The following is a 17,921-nucleotide window of genomic DNA, read 5'->3' as shown; positions in this document are numbered from 1 at the left end:
CTGGACTATACCAAATAAAAAGATGCATGAAATACAAGTAAAGGGACATGATCAATTACACTGAGTGAACTAAAGCCCAATTATAAATCAATTTATAAATTGTTTTCAGAGATAACTGCAAGAGAGTGTCAGGACAGTAACAATTATTTCTAATTACTGATATGCATGTTGCAGTAGCGTACAAAGATGACAGTGGAGACAGAGTAAGTACAGCACTTTTGACTTAAAACCAAAACTGGTAATATTCAAATGTAAAATACTGTCATTTTTTCCAGTGTTATCACCAGCAAGTATTGTTTTAATCAAACAGCGAGGTCTACTTCAATTAATTCAAAATTCACCCATCCACCACAACTAGCTAATGCAATATTTAAACAACTGACTCATGTACATTTTAGACCACTTCAATGTGTAAACATCAAGTTTTCATGACATCTCAGAGCAAGACACATTGCCCACTTACCATGGGATAGGAGCAGGAGGGACAGCACAGCAATGCATCGAGCAGTGACCTCCATCTTCCTCTTCAACTGTGCTGGAATTGAATGTGTGTATTCACTGACAGCCAAAGTTAGTGGAGGGGATTACTCTAATCCACAGGCCACTGATGGTTTTATCTAGCGTCCTTCATTAACCCTCTGACACCTCCCTCAGCCTTGCCTTTTGCACAGGACCATGTCTTATTCTTGTATCATTTATGCAGACTCCTCTTACCTATAGACAACACGACAGCTGAGTAATTTGAATAACATGTTAATGATGCCAGGCACGGCCGATACCAAGGCTAAATTACATCTCTGAATTGATATCAGTGTTGTGTTCAAATTTGGATATGATATGATCTGTAATGTTGAGTTTCCCTCTGCTGCTGATGCCACAGAGGTTCAGTGACAATCAAAATATTTTCGTGATTAGCATTGCTCTCTTTCCCGAGAGATGAGTGGATCAGGGCTGTATCAAAGTATGCCACACGTGCAATTCTCACTACTCTAGGATGGAAATCCCAAATCTTAATCCAAATCTTAATTTATATCTCAGTGTATCTCAAATGGTACCAATGTATGTACTTGTTGAGAGGGTGAATAAATTATTGAATAAATTATTGAACTGAGTGAGTGATGTGCTCATATGTTGGAGAAAAGGAGCGAACAGATATAGCGAAGCAAGCGAGAAAACTGCACAGATGGAGAAATGTGAAATCATATGAAATCATATACTTGTCTGCAGCAGCGGCGAATGGGAGTGGGGGTAGGAAGATTATTCAAAGATCCTTAAAAAAATCAGGGTCCAAAATTCCTGGTGCCCCCCCCCCTTTTTTCCCTCTTTTGTATGTACATCTGTAGTCAAAACATGCAGCTAAAATGAGAGGAGAGAAAAACACTACTTTCGGTCAGTTTCTTTTTCATGCATGGCTTAACTTTTTTGTCCTGAAAAGTTTTATTCAATTTGTATATGGATGATCTCTCTAAAAAGTTAAGAGTGTAAGACTGGCTGTATGGTAGAGGATAGTCTTATAAACCATCTCATGTACGCCGATGACTTAGTCGTCCTGTCTCCTTATAGTGCTGGTTTACAGCAACTGCTCAGTCTCCTCAAGTTATGGTGTGCAGCATGACATTAAATTTAACTCAAAAAAGAGTGTTGTGATTGCTGAAACCAAGGAGAATCAGAAGCAAAAATTTTCCTTCATTCTTCTTGGCAGACCAAGCGCTAAATGTGGTGAACAAAGTAAGATATCTGGGTCACATCGTCAGGAATGATCTATGTAATGACGATGATGTGCAGCGCCAGTGTTGCAAACTGTATGCACAAGCCAATATACTGGCACGTAAATTCCATATGTGTACAGATGATGTTAAAACTGCTCTTTTTAGGGCCTACTGTACTCCACTCTATACAGCCCACTTTTGGTGCAATTATACCAAAGCAAAAATTAAAACGCTGCAGGTAGCATGTAATGATGCATTCAGAATCTTGCTCAAGCTTCCAAGATGGACAAGTGCAAGTGCAAGTCATATGTTTGTGACTAGTAATGTCCCCACTTTTCATGCTGTGTTGAGGAATTTTATGTATAAATGTATGTGTCGATTAATTGACTCCAAAAATGTAATTATAATGCTCTTAACTGAGCCTACACAAAGTGACACAATGTACTCCTCTTGTTTCTGGAAACATTGGAACAAATGTCTGTGTAGGTTTTGGACTTGTGAACTGCTATTAGCTATATTTTTTGTGTGGTTACTGCTATTAGCTATATTTCTGTGTTGTTGTCCTGTCTTGTATTTTTCTTTTTAATATGGACCGATCTATGTGTCTGAATAAAGTAAGATTTGATTGATTCATCTATGTTTGCGCCTGTCTTCAAGAGGGCCTAATACAGATATGCAACAAGCGACAGTACTACTACTTTCGGCTGCTCCCGTTAGGGGTCGCCACAGTGGATCATCCGTTTCCATTTCTTCCTGTCTTCTGCATCTTCCGCTGTCACACCAGCCACCTGCATGTCTCCCCTCACCACATCGATAAACCTCCTCTTTGGCCTTCCTCTTTTCCTCTTCCCAGGCAGCTCCATATTCAGCATTGCAACAAGCTACAGTATAGATCCTATATGTACCTCTCACCTATTCCACTAGAGGGCCTGGCTGTTGTTGAATACCCCTACTGTCTGGTCTTATCTGAACCAGAAATAACCACTTAATTACAACAATGCTATAAAAATTAACATAATATTAACACGTGTTAATGTTATGTTAATGTTAATGTTCTTGAGGTGTAAACAACGGGGATATATTCAGTTTAGATTATTGCACCATTATTACTCATCTTCTCTGAGGACATGTTGAGATCCCCTAAACTCAATTGACGTGTACGACACCGAGAGACAGACATGTAGCTTATTGGCTAAAAGTGACAGTAGGGCGGGGACAGTGAAGTGTGCCAGCCTATCAACGATCTTACGTGTGGTTAAATAACCAATGGAAAGGCTGAATTTAGCTGGCCATGCCGGTTCCCTGGCAGTGGGTTATAGTTAAAGGGGCTTAAGACGGGAGAGCAGACCAGAAACAACATTTTTATTGTTCGTGGTAAGTACTTTTGAGCATGTATTCCTACATTTGAATTGACGATACAAATCTATTCAAACGTCACATTTCATTAATTCAAACAAAGCAAGCGGTGGATTATTAAGCTAACGTTAACCGCTGAATAACGGTGCTAGCGTTACTTCCGCAGGCTGTGTTGAGCAAGATCATTTCATGTGAGTTCTGTTTGTGGCAGAATTGGCTTTTACATAGATATAATTTCTGTTTTCATTAAATCGTTGTATGAAAACGTCATTTGACGCCTTGATCAAACGCCATTCAAGTTAAAACGCAGCCTAGCCACCGCATGTTGTAACTTGGGCAACGGTGAGTTGCACATGGCTTGACATTACCACACCTTGTCATGACTTTTGATTTTCATCTCTACATTGAACAAGCGTTTTGTGAGCTGGGTCTTTTTGTAAATATTTCGTCCGAATCGACACATGTGCATCTGTCGGGGGAACTCCCCAGTTTACATCCTAGTGGGGATCGGTCAAATCCTCTTTACATCATATGCGATGTAAAGTAAATGAACGCTATTTCCCAGTCCTATGTACCCCAAACCTTTTTCTCTCTCTGCCAGTGTTCTCCTTCTTTGCTTTTCTGTTGATATGTGTTCGATCTCCTCTATGTTTCCCCTGATTTTGTCACATCTTTTTTTTTTATATATAGATGCAGTTCATGCTGCTTTTCAGCCGGCAAGGCAAGCTCAGGCTTCAGAAATGGTACGTGCCCTTGTCTGATAAGGAGAAAAAGAAGATCACCCGAGAGTTGGTACAGACAGTCCTGGCTCGGAAACCTAAAATGTGCAGCTTTTTAGAATGGAGAGATCTGAAGATTGTTTACAAGAGGTCAGTGGAATACAGACCAATTTACACATGAAATGTTTTCTGGTTGAACATGCAGAATAAATTGTTCACACTTCACTTGCATATCATGCGTGCATGGCAGGACTTTCTTGCAGAATGCAGTCTGTGGGTCAGAGAAATTGGTGGAAGCATCATCAGTATATTCACACTACTAGGAAAAAGAGATCATTATTCATATTCCTAGCCCTATCCCCAGCTGCTGTGCCAATGGATGGGTAGTAGGCATGGTATTGATAACACAAAACACACAGTTTAGTCTAGCACCTGCAGCACAGAACAGACAGTGCTGATCGCCTTATCCCATTGTACAACTAGATTGAACTCAAAACAGGGTTTGCCTGGCATCCTACGGTTGAAAATCATGAAGGAAATATTGTACTGCATGAAGGAAATATTTTACTGCATGTTTATTTTAAATAATTCAAAGGCCTTTCATGAACTGATCCCAAGAGATGTGATGTGAAGGGATTAAGTCACCTGTGTGCAGAATGTGACCCAGTGGTCTAGCATCAAATCCTAACAGAATGTGACCTGTGTTTCATTCTGTTTCTCTGCATGGCAGCGGAATATACAGTGGAATGTGCTACCCCGACCTTTTAGAAAGCCAGAGCTTCAAACGTAATGTCTAGAATGTTTAATACTTACATTCTGGGTCAGAATGTGAACAGGGGGGAAAAAAACAATGTATTGGCTTAGGAACAACAAAGAAGAAATATTTGCGATTTTCTGCACCACAACATTAACAACTAGATACAATTAACCATAAGTATTCGCACACGGTTGCTCATATAAAATTCTGAGAATTGGCATAACAGTATGAAAATCAAAGGTCAGGTCAGTTTGCAGTAAAACAAATGACATATGACTGTCTTAAATTAGCCAACTTCCTGCAATGTTTCCCAATAATAAACACAAGTTAGGACACATTTGTCACATCTAATAGAAATTTCCTTGGTCCTGGTACACCTACAATCCTGAAATGATCAAAGGGAAAAAAGGATTTTAACAAATGGAGTGCAAAAACTTAACACATTCTTTTTTAATCCAGCTAATGAGAAAGAAAAAAATAGTTGACTTGGATGAGTTTAAAACATGATAAAGGAAAACAAAGTAATCATGTGCTGAGCCTGAGTTTAGATGGTAATTCTCCATCAAAGGTTAACCTTTCTCGAAACCTTAAGAGTATTTCTAATTCCAGCATGCATATCTTATCCTATTGCCTGCCATCTGTCAGCTATATGATTGGCTGCTGTTAAGTAGCTGGCAGACATGCAACCTAGTTCATTTTAACTTGTAGCTCTCAAGGTATGACTCTGGTGATAGCAACTATACTGGTTTTCTTGCTTTGCACATTAATTTACTAGGCGATCTTTACTAATGTCTCTTGACAGCAATGCCTTGAAAAGGCCAAATGCTGTTTTGCTCGCTGTTTTCAAGAGCCAAAAAGTGAATTTGCCTCTAGTAGCCTAAATTGTAAGCAATCCTATTAACTTGTTGTTGACAACTAGTATTAGCCTATTTAATGGCTGTAACAAACCTACCAAGTCAGAATTACCATGAACACATCTACTTTCATGTACATGTACATGTTAATTGATACGATTTGAAGGAATTATTTTTTAGGAGGACGCATTTCTATTAAAAGTATACCCCTAGCATATGAAAATACTATTTAGTATGGAAATATAGTGTTAATAGGGCTGGCAATCGACAGCTACCTCCCAATTCAATATTACAACAGCATTTTAGCGCTGATTAAATATATTCTGTGATTTTTAAATATCATAAATTGTAATAGATATTATGCCCTGTGATGGTCTGGTGGCCTGTCCAGGGTGTCTCCCCGCCTGCCACCCGATGACTGCTGGGATAAGCTCCGGCATCCCCGCAACCCTGAGAGCAGGATAAGTGGTTTGGATAATGGATGGATGGATGGATTTAGAATTTTAAAAGAAATTAAAGAACCCATCCCCTCTTATCTACAGTAAAATGTGAAAACTGCAATAATAATTTTTTTTAAAAACCCACGAAATCCATTTATTTAAGCCTCGTGTTAAAAACTTAAAACATGAGTGTGCTTCCTTAAGCAGAAATTCAATCAATTCAAACTCAAAACATTCAGAGATGTAGAAAATCATCACATCGAGAGTCCGGGTGGCGTGGCGGTCCATTCCGTTGCCTACCAACATGGGTGTCGCCGGTTTGAATCCCCGTGTTACCTCCGGTTTGGTCGGTCAATGTCTGCGGGTGGGAAGTCGGATGTAGGTAATAAAAAAAAAATCGTCACATCAAACCTCTTCACGGCATCTCTTAATTGTGCTTCAGCATTGTGGTTCAGGTGAAATGTTGAAATCGTTACTGCTTAGTATCACGATTTTGCACTGGGTCCTTTTTTTTTTGTCCCCCCCATCCCTGTTATTTAAAATGATAATGCAGGGTCTACCCATTTTAGGCTTTTCCTTGTCAGATCTGCAGTGCAGCTCGCCATACCCTCATGCCCTTCGATACTGAAGAGTCATCTAACTGACTGGGTTATTAGCCAATTGTCACATGCTGAAAGGCTGCCTTAGGGATTATCAGGGATAAAGAGCCATGGCAGAAAGAAGCTGAACTGACGGAGCCCTTTGTGACTGGCTACCTTTTTAAAAGCCTGCTCCGGGCTTTTAAATGAATATCCCGTATCGTGTAAGCGGCGTTACTTTATTATGGAGGAGCACTCTCTGCTTTGTTGAAATGAGATGGAAAAAAGTATATCACTCAGAGCTCCCGTCATAGTTGTAAAAAGACATATGCTCAGCCACTCCTCCATTTGTTAGATTGACTCAACAGCTATCCCAATAAAAAGTTTTCAAGGGTTAGACCCTGATTTGGACTGTCAAGTTGAAATTTCCTGGCATGTTTCTCTTTTCCAGATACGCAAGCCTGTATTTCTGCTGTGCCATAGAGGACCAGGATAATGAACTCATCACCCTGGAGATCATTCACAGATATGTGGAGCTACTGGATAAATACTTCGGCAGTGTGCGTTTTCTGCTTGCTCCCCACACATTTCACTCTTATATATGTGCTTTGTCTCCACCCCGTAGTTCGACATTCTGTGTGTCTGATACAGTGAACCCAGACAAGCATTGTTTGGTTTGTACTCAACAGGTTTGTGAGTTGGACATTATTTTCAACTTTGAAAAGGCGTACTTCATCCTAGATGAGTTCTTGCTGGGTGGGGAGGCTCAAGAGACTTCCAAAAAGAATGTGTTGAAGGCCATTGAGCAGGCTGACCTGCTCCAGGAGGTAAGGGATCTCAGGTTAAATTGCAAGTAATACAATTTTCATTCAAATCTCATTTATGTATTTTTATGCTCTCACTCTCTCTCGCTCCTAATTTTTTCATTAATGTGCTGTAATTTTCTGAAGAGGAAGATAAGATTGAATGAAAAAGTTAGTCATAGTGAAAACAGCACAGAATTATTTTGCATGTGGGGGCTAAGTTACATTTTATTTAAGTAAGAGTAATGCTATTTGTCTGGAACAACTCTGAAGAATAATGCCCTAAGAATCTCTGAAGCAAATTTGTTATTTTTGTCCAAAGAAATCAAGATTTTGTGCACTTTCCAAAACCTTACCCTCCTAAATTCACCTGTTTGTCTTTGGGAATAATTTAAGATTCCATCAGCCCAATATTTAGGAATTGGTACATCTGATTTGTTGTCCTTTTTACATGCACTTTTGCACACTTGTCATTGTTTCTCACCATATGAATTTTCCCATCAATGATTCCATTCTGTGAATTGCATGAAAATGGGACCCTGTTCATTAATGCAACTTCACACATGGCAGATGTTTTGCACACCATTCAAATTGTTGTCATCTTTTCTCCTTTTTTCACAAATTCTTCTGCCCCTTGTTGTCTTTCAATTTCTCTGCTCTTGACCCTGATCCCAGCTGACACATTTCTCCACATGCTTCTGTACCCTTTACGCTGTCTTTTGATTTACAGAATATAGACTTTCAGATGCGCCTCTTTCCAGGTAAAGTTGGTGGAAAGCTCCGTAGTGCTTGCCGTAGCATTAGCTCAGTAGCCTTAGAAGCCTCCCTACCATAACAGTAATCAAAAAAACATACCAGTAACCGTGATATCTTAGGTGATATGAATAGCCCAAAATATTGAAGTTACTGGTTTGTTTTCCCCCACATATTAACTTTAATCTCCATGTCTCCAATAACGCATTAAATTGTGTAGCTGTAATCTTAGACACTAACCAATAATTTACAGCTAGTGGCATTACCGTGAGAAATATTTGGATATTAAAGGCAGGCATAATGTTCGACAATATACAACAGGAGAGCATATTTTTCCTTATTTTGCATCATTATAGTCATTCAGGAAGGGCTTACATTCGTTCAAGTCAAGATTGTCAAATTAAACATTGGAATTTGAAGTTAATGTTTGAGCCGGTAATGAAGGAGCTACAGTACTTGGCTGCTTTGACTTAAATTTCAGGGGCAAACCCAAGAAATCTTAAAAAAAAAAAAGAAGTTTTTATTACTATTTACCAGCACAATTCAGTCACTGTTGTTCATTATGGCCAGAAACAAGAGTGGAATATGTTCTGCTAGTCTGATCTGTGAAGTCAAAAGAATGCTGTTGTTCCTGGGAAATAGGATATGGTACATTTCCTGGTTTCCAATTGTATCACTTCTGTTATGTAAACACAAAACAAATCAGTATCCCCTGTCATCGTCACTGAAAAACCTCTAGGTTTCAAATTGGCCCAACACAAATGAGCATTTAAAGAGTTGTTGGGAGTTCCCAAATATAAATGAACCAAGCTTGGTTAAAAGAATAACATAAGCAAAGTATTGAGCGGTGCTCCCCTCTAAGTATTCATACATTCTCTGGGATTTGGATGATGGTGGAGATAAGGGGAGATAGACTTGGAAAAAGATACAAAGCCTCTTTGTCTGTATTGCTGTGACCACACAAACAAGTCTGTGCTTTCCACACAGAGGGACCTGTTGTTACAGTAGCAAAACAATGTTTTTAATGCATTCATAACCATTATGTTCAAAAATACACTGATAGTTGCACTACAGTGCGAAAGCAGTGTTTTCTTACTTTTAATTTGGCTAAAATATGCTGGAGTATATGTTTACTGGTGCCTCTGTCCTCACATTTCTATCTGCTGCAAATGCATGCACATGCATACTGCATATCTGGTTTAAGTGGCCCTTGAGCCCAGAAGCATATAAAACCATGAATATTTTACCATTTAAAACAGTACGTTATCAAACACTCAAAGCCTGATTTCAATTTAGACATCTTTTCTGTGACCACCATGTCTTTGAGACATAGATTTAAAGTAAAATATTGGCTGTGTGAAATGAGGCCTGTGAAAATCGTTTTTACCATGGCAGAAAATTAAATTGATCATTTTGACCCAGTTTTTACCGTACTGTAACATTTATTTGAGCTGAGCATTCTGCAAACCTAGAATTATGAAATACGGAAGGAACAAAGTCTACATTCCTTCGTCAGTGATTGGTGTTTTTCCAAGATAATTTTACGATTGAATTCAAGAAGAAAAAAAACAAAACATTCTAATCTAGTCATAAAAAGAATTGTGCTGGAAGGTCGATAGGTTCGGGCTGCTTTGCTTGAATATAGCTTCAGCTCTGAGTCAGTGAGCAAACCACACCTGCTGGGTGCTAGGAAGCAAAACCCAGCCTCAAGACCACTAACATCCATTAGACAAAGCAACATTTGGGAGCGGCTGATGTTTTCTTAAGGGTCAAATTTAGCTTAACGTATTGCTGTAACAGGACGTTTCATATTTTAGTTTTTGTTTTGATATTTCCTTGAAAATGAACTTTTTTTTTCCAGCAGTCATAAAACATCATCCTTATTCTACAATAAACGTTAGATATTTCAACCGGATATCATAAAATAAAAGTTTTTTTTTAAATGGAAATACAAAGCAACTCTGATCTGCATAGAAGGAGTGCATGAGGGAATTAGAATATGGCCTTTATCCATGAGCCATGCAGCATGCAGATCAGCTAAGTCTACAATCCCTCTGGATAATCTTTGTGAAGCAGCCCAGTAAACAAGGCTATTAAACTCCTTTTCTGTGATTCTAAAATATATATACATACTGATCCTTCACTGCCTGCTGTGTAAAATACAACTTAAAACGCTTTCTGACTTCACATTTGTTTATGATGAAAGGCTTTTCCCCCCCTTTGAGGTCATCATGGTAATGTTTTTCCCTGGAGAATGGAGTCAGAACCCCAGTTCTTGAAAGCCAGTTGCACAGTTACCTTGAGGAAGCAGTCTCTCACCGGCTCACTTCTGTATTTATAGAACCAGAGTGAAGACTGGGGTGGTTTGCCCAATGAGGAAATCTTGTAAAAAGGCCTAGAGTCCTCCATCAGGTCACTTGGTAAATACTAGACTAATGCAGTCCACCAGCATGGGTTTTTGCCAAGTGCTGTGTCCTTTTTACCTGCATGTACGTTTTTATGCATTTCTCATAGTGCTGAGGGGAAAACAAATGACATGGCATACGGGTCATCACTAGAGGTGAACCCAAACCTTATGGTTTATGCGATGTCTGACTACACTTGATTTCACAAAATGGGTAGCATAATGAATCACTTGATCTTTTCAGTTTTGGCAAAAGTTAGTTATTAATTCATTTATAACTTTAAGAAACTATTCCAGTATTTTAATGAGCAATCCGTTATCCTCAAAAAGCAATCCTTTTTGCACTCTTGTGTTCTCAAGTTACATTGAATTGGATTATGTTGCCTCTGTTAGTTGTATTGAATTGGAATTTTAACATTGCTCTTTATCGATAAGTGAAAGAATTATGCTACCTGAGTGAAGGTTAGCCTGTCTTTAATATATTTTTTCCACTAACTGCACTGAATTATTTTTCCTTTGACTTTTTGATGAATCATTTTAATTCTGTGTTGTGAAACAGGATCTTAAAGTTACACCTTGGTTATTGATTTTCCATTGATTTCTCATTAAGAATTGGTGTTCACAACTTAACGGTATTGATACGATCACTTTTAGCTCAACTATCAGCTAATAATTAACAGCAATGAGCTCAGACTGTTAAGTTAAATAATGAAATGGTTTCTTTAAATTTTTTGGTAGAAGTTAATTTATTTTGCGTTTCTTAGAGGAGAACCTCAAGGAGTGGTAGATGTCACCACTTGTAAGCCGGGCAGAAAATAGCTATTAATGCAAACAGTTGCAAAGTGTTATGAATGTTGCGTTAGTTTTGTGTGTCGTTGTCACTTTGACAGCGGTCTGTTGGAGTGGTTTGCTACTACGGTCGTACAATAAGGTCAAGAAACCATTTAATCAGTCCTAGTATCTCTTACTGTCAACATAGGTAAAATGAAGTCAACTTAAAAAAAAAATACATCTCCCCTTTTGTGAAGCTTGTAATGTAAGACTCACATAGGAGTCAGTGGACACAAAGGAATTGTTCAGTGGAAGTAATACACGGGTTGAGTGGGGGCGTGTTTGGATTTAGTGCTTAGGGCTTCAAGGCATTAATACTGCATGGTGCAATAATTACATGGGTGGAAGACATACCACAGGGGATTTGGATGAATCTTGTTTTAATAAGCCTTTAATGAAACATTTCTCAGGAGCTTGATGTTATTTTAGTGCAAACAAAAATGTATTGTTCGAATAATCATGCCTCAGCAGATTCCCAATGCCGGCTCTGCCCTTAAAGAGCTGGAGCTTCTTACACAGAGGACTCTCTGATGACATTCTGTAGATGTGTAGGTGTTACAGAGATGCAGGAGATCCTCTGTTCACGTTTGTCCTCATAAAATGTTTGCCTCACAGGTGTGCTGGTACCAAATATGGCCTCCGAATCCTCTGGTCTTTTCCAGAATTAGCCCCACCGAGGTGAATACTTTGTGTTTGTGGATTTTAGGCCTACCACTAGAGCCCTCTAGTCAGATCGTCTGTGGCGTCTCAATCCCTACTCACCCCGATATGGTTTGTCACCCGTTCCCGGTCCCTCATCACTAGTAACAGTTTCTCCACAGGTGGTGGTAGGCATTTGTTTTGAACACAAGGCCCAGTCATAGTCTGTCTGTCTACCCATTTTCCCTTTTATGTGTAACATTTTGTCTATGTTGTCAACACTACCAAATCTTCCGTTCTACACTTTCTTCCAGGCTGAAGCTGTAGACAGCAATTTTTGAGGTTAGAGATACTTTGACTGCATGCCCACCCTTACCACATATAGGCTACGCGTTCTCGCATACCCAAGTAATGAAAATGACAAGAAATGGCAGTCAGTGTAGCTCATGGGGGGGTCACGATACAAAATGATAACTTCGCCTGCTCCTCCATCTCCAGCATGCCCTGGTGGAGGATGTGGATTAGGGAGGTATCTGTTAAGACCCAAAGCTTTTTGTGTCTTCTAAGCTGTGTGCATTTCTCTTCCCCCAGCCCCGACATGAGTACTTTAATGTGCCTGTGTACTGATTGGCAACCATCGCTGCTGCTGTTGCTGCTGCTGCTGCTGCTGCTGCTGCTGCTGCTGCTGCTGCTGCTGCTGCTGCTGCTATCCACCCTGCATGCTGAGTTCCTCAGTGCCTGGCCCCTTTCTTTCTTCCCCTTAAGCACCTGCATCACATTGTCATCGGTTTTGGGCTGTGTAACAATATGTTCACAATTCAGTATACGCCACAGTATATGATCTCATGAGACAACACAGTCACGTGTATTAGAATTATAGTAAAAGTCTTGGCCGAAGTTGCCTGTGATGGCATATCCAGGCTAAATGATTTGTTTCTTATATTACGTGGTTAAATGGATCAGGAGGTCAGCGTCCTCTTTCTGCAGCATTATGGCTGTCACCCATTGTGATGTTGATTGTATTATAATTGTGTTGTCTGGTGATATATTGTTACACGCCTGTCATTAGTGCACTTTATAATTGGTTTCATTACTCCATCAGTTAAGAAACATCCCTGTTAAAATTTGTACCTGTGCAGAGTCCGAAACTCGAAGTTCAACACTTGTTTAGGATTAAGAACAAACGGTTTGAAACAGTTCCTACTTCTTGTGCTTTTAAAAGTCAGGCTCAAATAGAAGCAGGAAACAATCTCAGTGCAAAAATGGTAATGAACAATCTTTCAGTGTGGTCTTCCAAAAAAAATTACAGGTTTCTTGCTCTGTTATCTGATACAGCCATCTGTGTGCAAAGTCTGCCCCCTGTCTGTCATGTGGTGCAGCAGATAAGTCAGTGATGTAGAGTTAAAGCATCATTGTTATTCAGCCAGTTAGCTATCAGCTGAAAGTGTACGCGCCATTTTGCGTTAATATATGTACAGGGTAAATGCTTATTTCCAAACTAAGGATAGATGAGTGTTTGCAGTTAGATACTTACATGCTTTGTAAAAGATTAAATCCATTTTCTTGGTGGATATACATAAGTCAATGAGGCACAAGGATCATCCTAACTTGTTTCAGTCAGAAACGATTTCAGAAATGTTTTAAAGATACTCATGGCCAATGGGCTTTCATTTGTTTTTATATTTTTCTTCTAAGATTGCTCTTATAGATTTTTTTTTTCAACCGCATTCAAAATTCGTCAGCAACGGAGCGTAAAGTAAATGTAATGATAGAGGAAGTATGTCCCCCCCCTGTCATCTTTAGTGTACACATCCATTATCACATTTTGTATGGTTTTCCTATTACGTGAAATTGTCTACTTTTAAATGTTTAATTTTTTTTTTGCTATGTCACTGTAGTAATGTTAAAGTCCAGACTAATGTTTGGCCAAGCATACACTACTACAGACTTAATACGCAACAATATTGATCGCTTTTCGGGTAATAAGATGAGCTGGTTGATTTTAAGTTCGTCATAAGATTCTGGTGTGATTTTCTTTGTAAATACGTAGTAATAAGTCCAGTTTGAAGGTAAGAGGTGTTAATGTTAAGACAGTATGACGGTTTGCTGTTTGTACTGAGCGGTCTGGCTCTGTGTCTGTGATAATGGACGCTAACATACAGTTTAGATTACATAGCCTTACATTATAATTAGTTGTGATTAATGCACAACGAGTAACACTGATGCACTTCACTATGTTGTCTAAATGTGATTGTATAATCTGTGTCCGTCTAACAAAGTCCGAATTAAAAGATAACAGTAGTTTTTGGATATGTTAATAGGCAAATAATAAATGGGTTTAAGACTCTTGGACAACTGAGTACACTCAGTCTCTCTGTCTTTGATGTGACTGTGATGTCCACGTGTTTGTGTTTCCATGTTAGCAGAGACTACATTTGCATGTATATACTCTCGGGTTAAATTTAATTTTTGTTCAGGCGTGCGGGTGGTGTAGCAGTCATTACCTACCAACACGGGGATCGTCGGCTCGAATCCCCGTGTTACATCAGGCTTGGTTGGGCGTCCCTACAGACACAATTGGCCCTGTCTGCGGGTGGGAAGCCGGATGTGGGTATGTGTCCTGGTTGCTGCATTAGCGCCTCCTCTGGTCGGTTGGGGCGCCTGTTCGGGGGGGACTGGGGGAAATAGCGTGATCCTCCCATGCGCTACGTCCCCCTGGCGAAACTCCTCACTGTCAAGTGAAAAGAAGGGGCTGACGACTCCACAAGTATCGGAGGAGGCATGTGGTAGTCTGCAGCCCTCCCCGGATTGGCAGAAGGGGTGGAGCAGCAATTGGGACGCGTCGGAAGAGTGGGGTAATTGACCGGATACAGTTGGGGAGAAAAAGGGGGGGAAAATCCACACAAAAAAAATAAGTTAACTTTTGTTCGACTGTACACACTGAAAGCAAAACACCAGACTGGATAAGCGGGCATGTATTTTCGTAGGAAATGTTTGTCCTCTACGACGGATGAATGGAGGAGAACCGTATGTGGAAAAATGGCATGTAAGATAAGACTATGATAATAAATAATAGGATGGACTAGTGCTCCTCTGCATTTGCTTTCAGCCTTCATTGTGAATTACATGGGACTCATTAAGTATTAATTTCTATAAAGTCTGTAATGGATGAATAATATGTGTCCCTGGAGCCAGATCTGGGTTTAGAAATTAAGATTTTGTTTTGCAAATGAAATGGACTTTCAGAAATTGTTATGTAAATGTGGTCTCTTTTGACCTCTGTCCATAATTAATGGTTCCTACTGGTCTCACTCAGCTCCTCTCTTTAATTTGTGCCCAACCTTGTCTTAGGATGCGAAAGTAAGTGCTTCTCTTTGTCATCCCCTCCCCCCAAGAAAATCATCACCAGGTGTATTTTCCAGATCCAAAATTATTCTGCAAATTTTTGGCATGTTTTGCACTACACTAATCATTAGTGGCCATTATGTTGGATTTAAGATCATAATGAATATTATCATGACTAAATCAACAATAAATCAAGTCAAATAATAGTTTATTAAAGTATATATGCATGTGCATGTCATGAATTGTTTTATACTTTTATATCTACCCCAGTATCAAAGTCTACAGATATTGTAGCAGCACTACACTTTTTCTCAGTTTGGAAGATGAACTAATGAACATGTTGCTTGCATCTGCTCGATTCACAAGCCCCCAGCCCATCCCACCCGGCACAGAGACATACATAATGTATGTATATATGGCACACACACTGAAAATATCAGGATGTTGTGCCATTTTCTGGATTTGAATTAAAAACCCACCAACACCAACCAGAAAAAATGGTTTTCATTCTGTCTTGATTATAACCAAATGTTTACACTGGGATGGTTTGCTGTTCCTCGAACCCGAAGGCGGCCATGTCTGAACAGCTGCACTGCAACAGTTTCCAATGTCCCAACAAACGATTGAGGTTATAGACATGTGATTGTCATTTGAAATGGGATGTAATAGACTGTAGCTCCACAACAGAGTGGAAACTCCAGCTGCCGTTGAGTTTGTTTGTGAAACAGATGCTGCTGCTGTTAGTGGTGTTGTGGAGCCCTGACTTGAGTTCTGGATCCTCTTTCCCTCCACAGGAAGCCGAGACCCCACGCAGTGTCCTGGAGGAAATTGGACTGACATAAAAAAAATGGTCCTCATCTGTTTGACACACACTCCATCTGCCTGCTACTTTCCTGTATGTACTTTCCTGTATGCCTATATCAACCCTTTAGCACACACACACACACACACACACACACACACACACACACACACACACACACACACACACACACACACACACACACACACACACACACACACAGTGACTTATACATCTCTGTGCAACAATTTTCTTTTCTACTTTTTCCCAAATTTGCACAATGTGTAGCACTGCTTGGATGTTTCCTGAGTGATGATCTATGTCTAGTTTGTATGTGTTAACATATCCAGACCCAAACCCTTTGACACAGGCTTTTAACATGGTAGAAATGCAGCAGAATCAAATTGTTTACTGCTTTTTTCAATCAACACCAAGACACTGTGTCTACTGAGCTTCTTGCTTTTGATGCCACTGGAAGTCAGTTGATAAGACGGCTTTGTTCTGTGATGTGGATTAATGACGTTTTAATTAGTCCTGAATGCAGACTGTGGTCTAAATCCTGAGCAAGCGCTGTTTAAGTCAGACCTGCACCATATCGTATAAAGGGAAGTCAAAAGTATTACAATGATAAAACCAAAGAGTTAACTTTTATGTTGCCATCTGTTCTTTAACATTGCACTATAGCGTTGCATCTTTAGCTAAACCGTTTGATGACTAACTAGTTTTAAGCGAGAGAATTGTCATTTGAAATTTAACTTGAACTTTATTCACTGTGATATGTAATGGATTACCCTGCACTGTAGTGAAACCACTGTAGATGTATTGACCTGGAAACAGTAAAGACTGTTTCACATGATAAGTATTCCTTCGAATACAGAGGTCTGTCCAGGATTTGTCTACTGCCGCTCTGTTGATGCCTGTCCAACCCTTTGGTTCCTCAGGCTAGGGACACAATCACTCACTTGATGGGTTGCATTGGACGTTAGTTTCTTTTATGGGGGAAAAGCTTTGACCACGGCACGATCTCATCACAGGTGCACCGTGGAAACCTAACGGAATGCTGTTTTCTCGTTTTTTGTTTTGTTTTTAAGTAGATCTGTGACTTTTCCTTGATGAAAGCACTTTGGTGAATAAAATTGAAATTGAATTTATTGTTAAACTGGTTTTTGTCAGATTTCTTTCACTGTGATTGAGGGATAAAATACTTGTGCAGGATTCTGCACATGGTTTTGCAGCAGCATGATTAAGTGTGTTAGGCATGACCCAAACACACAGAATGAGCTTGGTTAGGGGGCTAAAACGCAGGGATATCTAAAACCAGTGTTTCGCATCACAGTTTGTTTTTTGTGTGAATCATAGAATTGCCTCCAAACACACATCCCAAAAAAACAAAAACCAGCTAGTCACATTGCTGCGTTCATTTTTGTAAAAAATACTCTCCTTTCCAATTTGGGTTGCAAATGACATTTTATGGATTACGTCGATTTTGCAAAAAGGCCCAGGTTGTTAGCAAAGTTTGCTTTGTATTTCATGTCGTTGTTATCTTCAACCCAAGTTGGAAGCCTGTCAATATACTTAAGCTATGCTGGCAAAGAAGTCCTGGTCACTGACAACTAGCCATGGCTGCTACTTTCTGATTTAGTATTTCTGTGACCGTTTTGCAAAACAATGGGATGAAAGGCTTACAGTATAAACTTGTTACCGGTCTGTTGAGGGTAGGATATTGCATTTGACTTAAATTACTGTTGGTGCTAGACAGACTGCCTGACTGAATTGCCAACCCAAATCCCTGAAATACAGCCTGTTCTGGACATGCAGCTCCTGAACTACTCTACATCATTAGTAGATATTCTATTTACATTGTCTAGCACCTTGCATAGCGTGTATATTTTATAAGGACAGTTATTGTTTGAAACAATGCTGTGTATTAA

General features: G+C 39.6%; 1 protein-coding gene across 4 annotated transcripts; it reads left to right on the top strand.

Moving 5' to 3' along the window:
* Positions 1-2,984: 2,984 nt before the first annotated feature.
* Positions 2,985-17,180, top strand: LOC130109287 (AP-1 complex subunit sigma-2). 4 transcript variants are annotated; one of them, XM_056276109.1, is made up of 6 exons: positions 2,985-3,083; positions 3,756-3,934; positions 6,865-6,973; positions 7,103-7,240; positions 10,311-10,389; positions 15,983-16,118. In XM_056276109.1, exons 2-5 carry the CDS (start codon positions 3,756-3,758, stop codon positions 10,356-10,358), a joined length of 474 nt encoding a protein of 157 aa, XP_056132084.1. In that variant the 5' UTR covers positions 2,985-3,083; the 3' UTR covers positions 10,359-10,389; positions 15,983-16,118. The 4 variants fall into 4 exon arrangements, with proteins under 4 accessions (XP_056132084.1, XP_056132081.1, XP_056132083.1 ...); XM_056276106.1 differs by lacking the exons at positions 10,311-10,389; positions 15,983-16,118 and adding exons at positions 11,820-11,882; positions 12,435-13,623; XM_056276108.1 differs by lacking the exon at positions 10,311-10,389 and having other exon boundaries at positions 15,983-17,180.
* The last annotated feature ends 741 nt before the right edge of the window (positions 17,181-17,921 follow it).

This window comes from Lampris incognitus, chromosome 3 (genome assembly GCF_029633865.1).
Source record: "Lampris incognitus isolate fLamInc1 chromosome 3, fLamInc1.hap2, whole genome shotgun sequence".
Lineage (NCBI taxonomy): Eukaryota > Metazoa > Chordata > Actinopteri > Lampriformes > Lampridae > Lampris > Lampris incognitus.
The sequence above is the reverse complement of the archived record's forward strand: the minus strand, read 5'-3'. Positions and strand labels throughout refer to the sequence as shown.